At 31.5% G+C, this 13,894-nt stretch overlaps 1 protein-coding gene across 2 annotated transcripts; it reads right to left on the bottom strand.

Annotated features, from left to right (window-relative positions):
- Positions 1-5,971: 5,971 nt before the first annotated feature.
- Positions 5,972-10,443, bottom strand: LOC25501643 (BTB/POZ domain-containing protein At3g50780). Of its 2 annotated transcripts, none has more exons than XM_024772753.2 (3): positions 10,157-10,443; positions 8,881-9,854; positions 5,972-7,195 (listed from the first exon to the last, which is right to left on the bottom strand). In XM_024772753.2, the coding sequence occupies exons 2-3, from the start codon at positions 9,535-9,537 to the stop codon at positions 6,224-6,226; spliced, it is 1,629 nt and encodes a 542-aa protein (XP_024628521.1). In that variant the 5' UTR covers positions 9,538-9,854; positions 10,157-10,443; the 3' UTR covers positions 5,972-6,223. The 2 variants fall into 2 exon arrangements, with proteins under 2 accessions (XP_024628521.1, XP_013446421.1); XM_013590967.3 differs by lacking the exon at positions 10,157-10,443 and adding an exon at positions 9,988-10,126.
- Positions 10,444-13,894: the final 3,451 nt, after the last annotated feature.

Below are 13,894 nucleotides of genomic sequence, written 5' to 3' on the forward strand. Positions count from 1 at the left end.
GTTATCACCCATTATCGATAATTAATCAGTTTTAGGGATGGACCCAGCCTTCTGAAATTTTAGGTGAAAGAATAAATTGGAACATGGGTTATACACGAATAGCCCACATGGTGGTACCAATCCTATTTTTTTGTCACCTTTTTTGCAAATGCAAATTATAATAATAAAAAAAAATGTAGCTGAAATATAATCGTGTAATCATTTAGCTGAGTTAAAACGCTGCTTGTATGATAGCCCTTCGTTACTTTCTTTTCTTCCTCCAATTGCTCATACTCGATTATAAATAAATAAACTCAATATTCATGTGGTCCAATGTCCATATGCCAACCAATATATTGTATCAAAAAATCAATATGGCAACCAAAAAATATAATTAATAAAGAATATTACTGTATGATAGCGAAAGTTTACAGTATTTGTTTTATTTAAGTGATGTGACATTTTTTCTATACTATCCCACCCAAGTTAGGAAGAATAAGGAAAAAAAAGGAGAGATAGCCCTAGTTCTCTTAAATTAATTTCGTGTTGATAAAGACAATTTAACCTACATACGACAAAACTGTTCACGAATATAAAGTTTAAATGAATTAACTTTAAAAAAAAAGTGATTTTTAAGTAAAAAAAGTTTCAAATATATATATATATGAAGGAGACAGTGAAGCATGATTGAATTTTTGAAAAACCAGGCGGGATAAGGTTGGAGTTAAAAGGTCCTACAAAGAGCACATTCATCTAGAGTCAGGCCAGGACCACTAAACATTTATTTAAGTCTCTGGCTAATCAAATTGTGCTTTTTATCTTTCAAAAAAAATATTGTGCTTTTTACAGCAAATTTTAAAAATAAATATAATAATTCGTACATTCAGCTTTTTACACATTATTATTATATGATTCAGTTAAGTACTTTAGTTTTTTTTGACAAGAGTTAGGTATTTAGTTATTACGGTTAATGTATAATTTAAGTTTTTCATTCATTCATAACTTTTTTAATTAATAGTTCTAAAAAATATTAATTACTAATAAAAAGATTTTCTTTTTGAAGAATGTAATAAAAAGGATATATTATTTAGCGTACAATTTATTTTTTCTAAAAAGTTCTCATAAAAAATCACAAACAAGTGTTTATTCCAATAGGGGAGATATTTTTACCACTACTACAAGTATGGGGTCTCAAATAATTTATCGAATTAATATTTAATTAATTATTCGGTCCTTGAGTCGGATATCGAGTTTTCAAAAATAAATAAATATAAAAAATAGTTATTGGTTGGTCAAAAAAAAAATAGTTATTGATTGATTTTTTTTTTTTCAGACACGATTTTAGTTCATTGATCACATGTATTTCTGTAAGATTAATTTTACAGCTTATCCATTTATATAGCTAGCTAGTGAGGGGTATGAGCCTATGAGGGAATATCTTATTTTGCATCTCATGCATGGCAACATTATTAACAAGAAAAAAAGTACTCTATAGGGAAGTTTGAATGTTTTCATCATGTGTCCCTTTTCAATGAAATTTCAATTCATGAACGTGTGTCATCAATATTTCATGGTATCAAATTGATTTTCAATTTTCCATTTTAAGCTCAGATTCCTTATGAAACTGTAGCACACTTTTGTACTAATAGGAGTAAAACTAGAAAACAAAATTTCACATTCAATAAAAAAAAAAATCAAAATATTTATGAAAGAGACTTGCTTTAAGCCTAAGGGTGAGGACCCCATGTATTTAAATTTCTGCATGCGTGAAAAACTGGGAATAAATTCTCCCTAAAAATATTTTTGTTCCTATCCCAAATTAATGTCATGCTAAAAACTTTTTAAGATATAAGGGTATCTTTTAGAATTCCCATGAGATAGTATAGTACTATATACATTTGATTTTTCACACAGAGAGTAATAAAAAGCAGTTTTAATTTCTGCTATGTTAGCTACATGTGTGATGTGGACTTGTAATCAATGAAAGAGACTGAAGGAATGTCCCTTGCTTTTTTGTTTTTACTTTTGAAATTGTGTTAGAGACAGATTCGGTTACTAGTAGGGCACATGAAATTAAACCAAGTGTCACTAAAAACAATTTAATTTAATTTAATTTAAAATGTTACTATAAGTTACGTGATTGGAATGATGTATAAAATTACAGCAACAGTTACATCGGGGTATAGGACAATGTTAATGTTGTACTATATACTATACATCAATATTCAGATCCCAACCAAGGAAAAGCAAAATAAAATGAGCATCTTTGCCAGAAATATTTCTGCTTTTTTAGTTGTACCTTGAGCTTGTAGATGCCATATTGTACTGTTACTATCACATGAATGGATTATGATATAAACTTATGGTCTAAAATACTTCATGTGGTGTTGAACGAGTGAGAGAGCTAGAGGACCAAATTTGATTCCTTGAACCCTTTGAACCTTTGACTGTTAGACGTACCTATTGAGTGCTGACAAGTGATAAAGAAAAGAGAGAGTATATATATGTGCCAATGTCATTGTTTTTCATGGATTAGGTTTGGGTGATTCCACGGAGTAGTTAATCTTGACGGTAGATTTGTTGTTCAATGGTTCAAATTTATTCAATGTTGATTTGACAGTTTAACACAATAATGATCTTGACGCTTCATATTTTATCTGACGGTCAACAGTAGTTATTCTATCAACGTAGTAACCGTGTTAAATCCAAATCCGTTTTTCATAGCACAAAAAGGGAAAATTAATAAAATGACATATTTATGCCATTAATCAAATTAGACCCTTCATCGTGTGTTATCATCCTTATAAAGAAAAAAAAAAAACTTGTGCTATCATCTAATAACATCAAAACTTTTTGGTTTGCACGTTAAGATTCAAGAAGGCTTTATGGTATAGAGCGAAGCTCTCCCACAGTAAATCAATATATGGCGATGGGAACATCTTCGAAGCAACAATCAAGTAGCATGAAATAACTGTGAAATATCTTAAAAATTAAAAGACTATTACTTTTTTCACCCTATGCGTTTCTCGCGCCCTATTTTTTTCCCAAAATACCATTTGGATTATATAATCTGAATTTGAGTTTTTACCACCCTAGGATGAAAAAAATGAGTTTTTCACCAATTCGGATTCTATAATCCGAAAACCTCAAAAAATAGGGCGCGCTATTTGATTTTTTCGGATTATAGAATCTAACCACCCCCTAAACACCATTTTTTTATGGTGCTGATGCAGTTCGAATTACATAATCCAAACTGCACAAGCACCAATTCTTAACATGTTTGTAACATGGATAGTCATTTTAAGGACAATATTAATCTTCCTAACTCTCATCCTTGTGTTTTTGGATCAAGACTCCCTTAGAAGAGACTTCTTACGGGACTACGCCCCTCAAAATTCAAAATTTCATCGTTTAGACCCTTTTTCATGATGCTGATGCAGTTCAGATTACATAATCCAAACTGCATCATCACCAATTCTGAACATGTTTGTAACATGGATAGTCATTTTAAGGACAATATTAATCTTCCTAACTATCATCCTTGTGTTTTTATGATTTTATTTGACATGTTTTTATCATTTTTTTTACTTGGTTTTTTTGTTGTTTTTAAAAGAAAAATTCAAAATTGCTGAAATGGGAGAGATTATGATTGTTGATTATACATAAGCATAGTTTGGATTATGAAATCCGAACTGCAAGGGGCATTTTTTGAAATTTTACAGGTGCGTGAGAATGTCATAGGGTGGGAAAAGTAATTGTCAAATTAAAAATATTTGTTTTCCACTTTGTCTTAGTTAGTTGTTTGGGCCTTTGTTTTTATGGGTCCTTTGTGGTGTAGGCCCATCTTACTTTACTTTTAGTTGCTTTCGGTTCCAAGTTTTGGAAGTTTTACCCCACACCCCTACATTTATACCTTTACCCATACATTTATTTTAAAATTCCAATTTTGTCCTTGTATACAAACTAAAACCACCCCATCTTGTTTCACTTTTCTCTTTTTTTTTTAAACTTTCCAGAAACACAAGATAGAATGAGTGATAAAATCATACTCCCTCCGTTTCAAAATATAAGCAAAATTCAATTTTTATGTTCATTCATTTAATGATGTATGTGGTTCATAAAATATAAGCAAAATCCTTTTTTTTTTGCTTATATTCTGAAACGGAGGGAGTACACCTTTATTAACCGTAGTTCTAAATTTCGGTCGTCACCGTTGTTGTAGTTTTGTTTGCGGTCATTCAATTTCATTTCCTTCTACTTCTAAAATTCTTCTTCAATTTCTACCTTCGATTACTCTATGATTTTCACTTATTATGTTCCTCTGATTGGATTTGGATCTGATAGTGCCTACGTTGTTTTTTTTTTTGCTCAAGTAACCTAGTGGCTAGAGCTCACACAATTTAATTGTGAAGAAGTGAAGTGTCCGGGATTCGAACCCCGATCCCTGCATATAAAATGTGATATCCCTACCAACTGAGCTAAGTTCACGGAGATATAGTGCCTACATTCTATTCACTTCTATTTCTCAATTTCATTTCTAGATTTTAATTTTAAAATCTAGTTTGTTTTATTCTTCAAATCCGTTGGAAATAGCTTATTCTTCTGTTTTGAAATTTCCTAGTTTTTATTTAATTTGTTGTTTATGTCGATTGCTAATTTCAATAAAAAGAGTGGAGAAACTATGATTCCACAACAGTTACATGGAAAACATTGGCACCCATAAAACCTCAATCAATCATTCCCGTAAATAATTAAGAGATCAAACACAATTATATGAAGAAACGATTCTGATAACAATAACATTCCAGTTTCAAGAGTCGACCTCGGTAAAAGAAAACTCAAATTGAATCGCTTTTGACAAAGAAGGGTTCCTGTAATGCTTATTGTTTGTTGAGAGCGTTTTCCAGAAAAAGGTTGTTGGGGTGAAAGAGTGATTGAGTTTTCTTTTATATAAAAAGGTAAATTTGGTACATTGTGTCAAATGTTGAGGTCAAAGTATAAATGTAGGGATGTGGGATATAACTTCCCCAAGTTTTATTGAGAGCAATTTTTCTCATTTTTGCTTATGTATTATTATTCATCATCTTCTCTACGACTTTGAGTTGAAGATTCTCCATAATGAAATTTAAAATTTTCTTCAGTTTCTTTTTCTCTCTTCCTATGGAAATTTAGAGTGTTAATATGTTACCATATTTTATTTTCATTTTTTTGTTGAAAAACTGTCTTCTCTCTCCATATTTTATTTTGAATAATCTCTCCTTATTGGCCAAGTCTACCGTGTACAAGGAAGATAAGTCTTGCATCATGTACAAGGTTGTTTTCACCATTTGATCAATAAGTTTCACCATTAAATTAAATAAAATATAATGTAATTTATAAATCCAATGCTAAAATGTCGACTTGTGCATGGTGCAAAAGTAATTAACTTATGCATGTTAGACAAATCCTTATTTTATAAGTATATGATTGGCATCAGGGCCGAACCTTGGGAAGTGGAAAGAGCTCAACCGAACCGGGCCTTCCAAAGTGATGGGCCAAGTGATGGACCTCGAGAAAAAAAATTATTGCTCAATATCTCCACCCCCACTCAAAAAAAGAAAATAAACATGTTTCATGTTTCAATTTCTAACTAAAAAATCATGTTCCATGTTTCTATTTCTAAGTTTAAAAACACGTCTTTAGTAAAAATAATTGCTAATTTTGATTTCAGTAGCTGATAATCATTATATGAATGTTATTTTTAATTTAAATTGAAGATTAATCTTTTAAAAAAATTGCGCGCTTTTTTTACAAGGGATCTATTTTTAATATGAGAAGAGTCTCTAGTTTCATAAAGACGGCAGAAAAACATGTCTCGGGCAGACTAGTGAGTCGATTCTTCTAACAAAGGTTGTCTTGTTTTAGACCAATCAAAGCAACAAATATATGATCTTTTTTGAAGAGATTTACTTTGTAGAGGATTTAAGGACATGCTACGATTTTTACATTAGGATTAGTTAAAAACTAAGAATCCATTCCACTCCTTTGAAGAGATTATACAAAAAAACAAAAACAAGAAAATTCATCAATTGAGTGATGTTTCCACACAGAATCCACAATCAACTCATGCAATTACAAATAACACATTTCAATGCTAAACTTTTTGTCAGCTGCTGGAAAAGGTTAACACACGTTCTGCTGTCTACTTAATCTCTACAATCCGTTAAACTCAGTTATATAAAATGCAATTCCACTACTTCTTTATTTATTCGTCCTTCTTTGACATCGTCGAACTATCTGACACGGCATTACCTTGATTTTCGACATATGGCCTAATGAATGTTCTGCGCCACCAGACCTCAAAAGCTCTTTGAAGATTAGGACAGCTATCTCCAGTTTTCAAGAAACTTCCAACCCAAGAAAGCAAAATACTTTGTTGATCCTCCAAAGGCAAGGTGAGAATCGTCCTCCCAATTCCTTCCTCGACAAGTTTCCTATCAAACGACCTGCATCCGTGTTGTAGCCAATTGTAGTCACTCATTAGAGGCTGCAGCCATGTTTGCAATAACAATTGCCGCGTGTCTTTCAATGGCAACAACTCCCCTCTACCAATGCCGACATATAGTTTTCCGGAAATGCAGCTGACGTGATAACGGGATACAATTGGCAACTTCGCATGTAAGACAGCTAGCTCCTGCTGGTTTGCCCATAATAGCGCAAACTCATCAGCAGCTTGTTTGTCAACTAAGATATCAAGCAACCACGAAAGGTTATCAGCTTCAAGAGCTATATGCTTTACTACGGAATCTCTTCCGTCGCTTGGTTTATCTGCAAAAGTTGGTTCTGCAGCCTGCTTGAAGAGAGACACTAACGAATCTAAGCAGCTTCTGCATGATCTATATATCATGTCATTACAGCTGTCGGTGGAACGCGCGTAACTTGGAAGACTGTTGTTCTCTCTAAGGAGCTTTAGGACTATGGATTTCATCTCCCGGCGACCTTTTTCCTCGTTGCTTTTGAGAACAAGTTCAATAATGTGGGAAAGTGTGTCTTTCGGGACATTGGAAACGTCAGAAGAAATTCGTTTCAACACAGGGTTGACTCCAATTCCTTCCCCTTGGAGTTGAAGTACAGTTGAGACCACTTTTTCTTCTTCTTCATCTCCAACCCATGGGACAGCCTCCAAATACTCCAAGCATGATTGGACACACGAGCTGAAGCCAAGGAATTCTGCAACCTGAGGAAATATTATATTTTAGGCTTTTAATATTTCTTCTCCAAATGGTAATAATCATGTCATTCTAATAAACACAAACGCAACAACTGCTTATCATAAAAGTCCCCTCAAATCTTTCACAAATCCTTAATAAAGCCACATATCATATGCTATATACTATATACTACAGATTTATCAAAGTGTAATTTATAGCTAAACAAAATGTACATGCTATTTTTTTTAAATAAAAAAAGGCGCGTGCTATAACTTAGCATTTCATGGAAATTTAAAAAAACTAGGTCAGAAATATATCAGTGCAAATACTCGTATTCCATTATGTAGTGACAGAATAACTGAGAAGGATGAGTGTCTTGCAGATTCAGCAGGATCGCCTTAACTTAGATAATATCTTTGTTCATACTGAACTTAATGCTTGCTTGTCTTGTAAAACTAGATTTTCACCAACATCTGTGTTTATGCGCTTGATAATATTGATTATCTCAAAACTTGTCACATCTCACTTTTCTTTGGAAAGTATTTCCTTGGTTTTGCTAAGAAGAATGAATTTAACAGCGAAAACCAATAAATTATGTGAGGTTTTTCCTAGTCTAATGGTACCTCCATTTTTAGGGACACATGTACATTTTCTACAAATGGGCTCTAAAGCTATGTTGAATTTATGAATATGAAATATAATAAGACAACATAGGAGGAAAGATCTAAATACTAGGACACTGGATTTAATATAATGGAGGACATAAAAGAGTGTATTTCTAATATATCAGAATAAACTGGTCAAATAATAAGGAGACCAATTAGGATTGAAGGCACTATACTTTGTATGATACAAAAATATAAACCGTAAGTTTAGTCACCAGCACCACCTTGTATAATTAAAACTTGTAGAGGTAGGTTCCAAGTCACTCGAGCAATAAAAATACTATGACCTTTTAGGAATAAGAATACCTCAGCAATTTACAGATTACGTTTGGAAGGAAAAAAACATGTGATGCCATGATTATATAGCAATAGTAACAACAGTTTTAATTCATGGAACACTCTACTCTCCAATGCAAGTGTTGTACCCTGTGTCACATCATTAGTGACAACAAGTCATACAAACAAGTTATGCATATATTTTTGAAGAGTACACAAGTATTTTACTCATTAACCATAGCTTAAAAAAAGCTCTAATTCCAATTGAGTATCCAAAAAAGAGGTTTGTTTTATCATCATCTATACATAAGTATCTTTATAGAATGGAGAACAGATCATGTAACAAAAATAATCAAGGCCACCCAAAAAATATGCATCCATTAATTTCCTTAAAAGAAATTATTCTTGAAACAAATATACCAGTTTTCATTTCACTGCAGAAGCTTCCATTTCATAATCATAATGTTTCTAAGCTCGATTACAGTAATAGTATCACAAATAATACAAAATCATTCATATTATTTCCTAAACTCAAACTTCTTGTATACTCCATAACAAATGAATATGCAGTTGCTAGTGGCATTTGGTGTGTAAATGCAATGAAAACCAAATCATTAGAAGCAGTGGTTAATAGCGATCTACAAGCTGAAGTACATGTATAATCAAACCATATATCAAGCTAATGGTACCGGAAAGATTTATCATAAGGGAGCATGAAATAACTCAACAGAAAGAAGTATTAAAATTAATGGCAGTTGTATAGAAAATACCTTAAGAATTCGAAGAATGCGAGAAACATTCTGTTTCATAAGCCTCTGTTTCATTTCCTTGCAGTACATCAAACCAACAGTTTCAACATATATTTCAACATCCTCACAATCGCCGATTTGAAGACAAGACATATCCGATTGCTCCGAAATCTTTTCAGAAAAGAAACTACTCTTCTCTATCAGAACATCCCTATGCACACTCAACTTAACAGAAAACCCTTGCTTCCCTAATAAAACCACCTTCATATCACATGTTCCAGGTTCACCAAACTCAATAGCCACCTTTCGCGGCATGGTTTCAATTTTCGGTCTAGAAGATACTCTCTCAGCAGCTAAAGATGTTCCGGCTAAAGACCTTTCTACACCAATACTACATTGTTGATCATCAGAAATCACCAATCTAGATGGTGCAGGTGCAGAACCTCTTCTCTCAGTCACTTGCACCGCGACCGGCTTTTTCTGAACACTAGTTTTAGGTTGTGGTTGTGGTGGTGATGAAGAAGGTTTGGTTTTATTCAAAGGATTTTGAGGCTTATGACTTTTCTGAAACACAACAGGTGAAGGACAACACCAAAACCCTTCAGGGGTAACAGCTATTGGAACATTCCTAATCTTGGCTTGTCCTTGATCTACCCTATTAAGCCTAACATCACCCATGTTTATGTAAAGCAATGATTTTTACAGACACAAAACTAATTTGGAACAAGATACTAAGATTGCATCAGTGAGAAAATGGCTGTTGAAAAACCAGACATAACCAAACAAGTTACAAGTTTCTATGTAACAAACATTAATTGTACTAACTAACTAACTACATAGTCAAGTCAAAGGGTAAGAGAATATTTAGCCAAATTTTGTTCCAGTGTTTCCGGAAGTTGAATTCGTCCTTTGAATTAACTGCTTTTCCTTCATAAAAATCAACACTTGTAAGGTAATCTCTGAAGCTGAATCTGCTTTTTCCTCAAATTGAATCACTGTAGTTTCATGAAAACATAAACAATATTAATTTTTATATTATTTCCTCAAAAGGGTCAACAAAGGAATCAAATCTACATCAAAATAACAGGAAAAAAAAATATGCAGAAAATTAAACACAACCAACCATACTTTAAAGTAAAGAATTTTCAAAAGCATAGAGTTATGAAACAACCCTTTAGTTAACTACAGATCAGAAGCATAGAAAAACTAAATACAGAAGATAACAGAACAAAAACACACAGAAAAATGATTCTTTTCTGAAACTAGCTACTATAACACAAAAAGATTAAAACTTTACCTAAAAATGGTGTGTTCTGAAACCCTTTCAGTGTTGAAAACAATGAGTGGATTGTTTTGTTAAATTTGTAAAGTAGAGAAAAGAAACAGCACAGGAACCGAAAAAGCAAAAGGAGAATGGATGATGATAGCTCATGAACTGTGTTTTCTACTTTAACAGTTCCATTCCATGCTTTTGATGATTATTTCACTTTGTGGGTCTCTCAGAAATTTTTTGTTGTATTGAATTGGACCACAGAATTATATAACACTAGTACATTATTTGTTGTATTCTAGTATTTTCATTTTTCAAATGTTATTGTTTTGTTTTGTTGGGAACAAAAACAAAAGATAAAGTTATTGTTTTTTTTTTGTTTGTGTTTTTGTTGTAACTTGTAAGATGTTAATGTTTGACACAACTCAGCACACATAATAATAATGGTGACAGTAAGCATGCCTTCAAATTTATTCCATTTTTGAATATTTTATTTATAATTCCATAAATGTTTATGAGATTCTTTGTGTCTTAGTTGCTTTAGGAGACCGTCGTTGGATTTTCTAGGCTGGGAGTTATGATCATGTAGAGTAAAGATGAAGTATGCTACATTGTGTAATGACTAGTACACCCACTTGTTAAGATGGTTCATGTTCTTGCTCATGCCAAATTTTTAGGTAGATGAGTGAGGTTTTTTTTATCTTGTCTTGATATTAATTATAGAAATATGTCATAATCTTTACTTGATATTAATTATGGAAATATGTCATAATCTTTATTAAAGTATTTTATATGCATATGACTTTAGGTAATAACATCATATGAATCTATTTTTGCTTAATTAAGAGTCTTCATTTAAAATTAAATAGTTTTAATTTATCTTTGGAAATCTTTTGTGTCCATGTGACATAGAAATGACGGTCTAAATCCAATCAGAAACTTTTATATACTTGTCGGAGAACATAAGAGTTGGTCACAGTAAGTACGAAGTAGTTTCAACTTTTAACGATGGTTTATGGTAGTTGAAGGTTGTCCTTCACCAATACGGGGATATGTACCTGCAAAGACATCCTATATTTGAGTCAATGGAATCTCAAGATGTTTTGAAGATATTTCTCAAAATGAGAGTATGTACCTGATTTCGTGCCATATCGTTTCAATGGGCACTTTGGCCTTTTGGCCCTATCTTTGCATCAATCATATAGATTTTTTAAGCAATCAATTAGAAAAATATAAATTATTATTCTTGTTTAATTTGACTATGAGTATACAGAACATTTTAACAAAATTTAGACAGACAGTGGCTAAGCAAAATTTTCAAAGAACATGCTTAACATGAAGGGAACAGTTGTAGATAATAACATACTACCTTCAAAAAAGTTGAGGGGGAAAATTCATACAAAGAGAAATGAACTAGGGACCATATGAGAGTGATGATGTGGAGTGGATAGAAAATTTTATGTCAAATGAAAATGAAAAATATAAAGTGATGTCTTACTTACTCCGGACCAGCTAATGAATAGTGAATGAAATCTATATTATATATATAAAGAAAACTACATTTTTCAGCACTTTTGGGTTGAATTTTCTTTCCAAAAATATCCTTAATTTTCAATACAAATAACACATGTAATAAATAGATAAGAATAAATTTAAATATTAAAATAAATGTAACAAACACGACATGAATATTTTTTTTTTCCTTTATCATTTAAAAAGTGTAACAAACTATAAGAGTATATTTATACTTACTTTTTCATCATTCCAATTATATCCTTAAACAACTTTTTCTAAAATAAAATTGTTGTTGGCGTCATTAAAAAAGAATTTAGATTATTTTTTTTCTAATATTGTATTATTGTCGGTGTTGTTGAAATAAATAATCATGGTTAGTTTTTTTTTTTTTATAACTTGAAAGCAACAAACATTTATATTTTTTTAGTTTTAATAAAAATCAAAATTTCATGAAAAAACACCCTTCATAATTTTCAAATGTGAATGCTCGTCTTTTCGCTAGTTATATATAATGACAATTACTTAGGTTATTTTTTACTAATTTTTATTTTATTATTTATCTTTTCTGTCCTAAAGAGATTTGTTTTGGTAAAAATTCACCTAGAGAATTGAAATTTAAAAGATGAGACAAAAAGTTGAATGGTTGGAAATATGATTTTATTTTATTTTTTAAGTATTAATAATTAATTAATAGTTTACACTAACATCTAATATGAATTAACTATTTCTCCACGTCATACCATGTAAGTGTAGTGTAGTGGGGTGATTTGACAGAATACACAATTGATATTGGATGATAGTATAAAAAAAATTTACATCGTAAATGTGCATCCTATTTCATTTTTATTTTTTTTAAAAGAAAAATTTAAGTGAGTTTGACTCCGGGGACTCACCAGGGTTAAGACAGACCTCAAGGCTTAAAAAACACTTGCATGGTACTTACACGTGAGGTTGGAGTTGGCGCTAAAAAATTGTTGATTTAGTAGAGACTCGCGGATAATAAAAATTAGAGGCTTTATTTGCGCTTCATCCTTGTCTTGTTAAACCTGTTTTAACACTTAGGTAACTTAGGCATGTAGAGAAGACTTGTAGATCCAATATTAAATAGTATATCAAATGAAGAATAGTCATATCATTAGAGGAATAAATGAGTCGGATCGAAATATGATTTATGACATTATTTGATCTATATAGTCGACCATATTTAGTGGATAAGACTTAGTTGTTATAGTAAAGAGACCTGGCAAATTACATTAAAGAAAATTCTAACAAATATCTTAATGACACCTATTAAAGAAGCAAATATAACAATTATCCCTCATTGAACATTAAAAATTAAAAAAATATGTTATTTTTAGTACAAAACTTCCACTTGTTAATAAAACGCTTACATTAATCACCAAACATGACTCATTATTGATTAGTGCAAGTACAAATTATTTTTCTGAAGTGTTCAATGAGAGATATCTAGTGAACAAAAAACTTGATAATAATTGTCAAACCCTTTTAACTTTTAAACTAGCAAATAAGTAGATTTTTTTGTTTGCCGGGATTTGAACCCTGGACCTTGCATAAATTATGCATTGTCCCTATCAACTAAGCTAAACTCACGAGAACAGTAAATAAATAGATTAATTAGCTGAAAATACAAATAATAAACTGGTGGAGTATTGAATTTGACCCTTTTGATAGGTAGGGGTGCAATCTTTGATTCTTTTCCATGGAAAAAATCGAGTTAAAAGAAAAGAATCCACCTTGTGTGATTCGCAAGTTTTCTAATGAAAATTAGTCATCATAAAGCGGTGGTGAAAAATTATACCAATAACATGGTAAGCTAAAAAACAATTTTGCTGCAAAAAAAAAAAATGATGATTTTATTAATAAAAAGTAAAACAAAAAAGAGTACAAAAGTGTCACATTAAAAAGTAAAACATGTTAACTATGTTGACACCTCTTTACCACCACATATCATTATAGTACTCTAGAAATATTAAATAAAAAAAAAGTACTTGGGGGAATGGGGCTAGGGACTACACCAAAACTTAAGCCAAGATAAGTAGATAACCAAAGGAACTCATAGTCTGACCTTGTCGGAAAAGAAAATTGTTGTATACACATATTGTTTGGCTGAGAAACACATGTAAAAGACGAAAATACCTTTCGGTAGTTAACTGTCTAGAAAAAATAAAATCGGCTGCAGTTAATTGCCGAGGAAAATTAATTTTCAAAAATAAATCTCCTTCACACTTA

Source organism: Medicago truncatula, chromosome 8 (genome assembly GCF_003473485.1).
Source record: "Medicago truncatula cultivar Jemalong A17 chromosome 8, MtrunA17r5.0-ANR, whole genome shotgun sequence".
NCBI classification, from domain to species: Eukaryota; Viridiplantae; Streptophyta; class Magnoliopsida; order Fabales; family Fabaceae; genus Medicago; species Medicago truncatula.

Bases quoted from the DNA above. Each gene is read 5' to 3' on its own strand.
- LOC25501643 (XM_024772753.2), bottom strand. From the start codon at position 9,537: ATGGGTGATGTTAGGCTTAATAGGGTAGATCAAGGACAAGCCAAGATT. The intron at 7,196-8,880 runs GTATTTTCTATA...ATATTTCCTCAG, and splicing joins GCATTCTTCGAATTCTTAAG to GTTGCAGAATTCCTTGGCTT.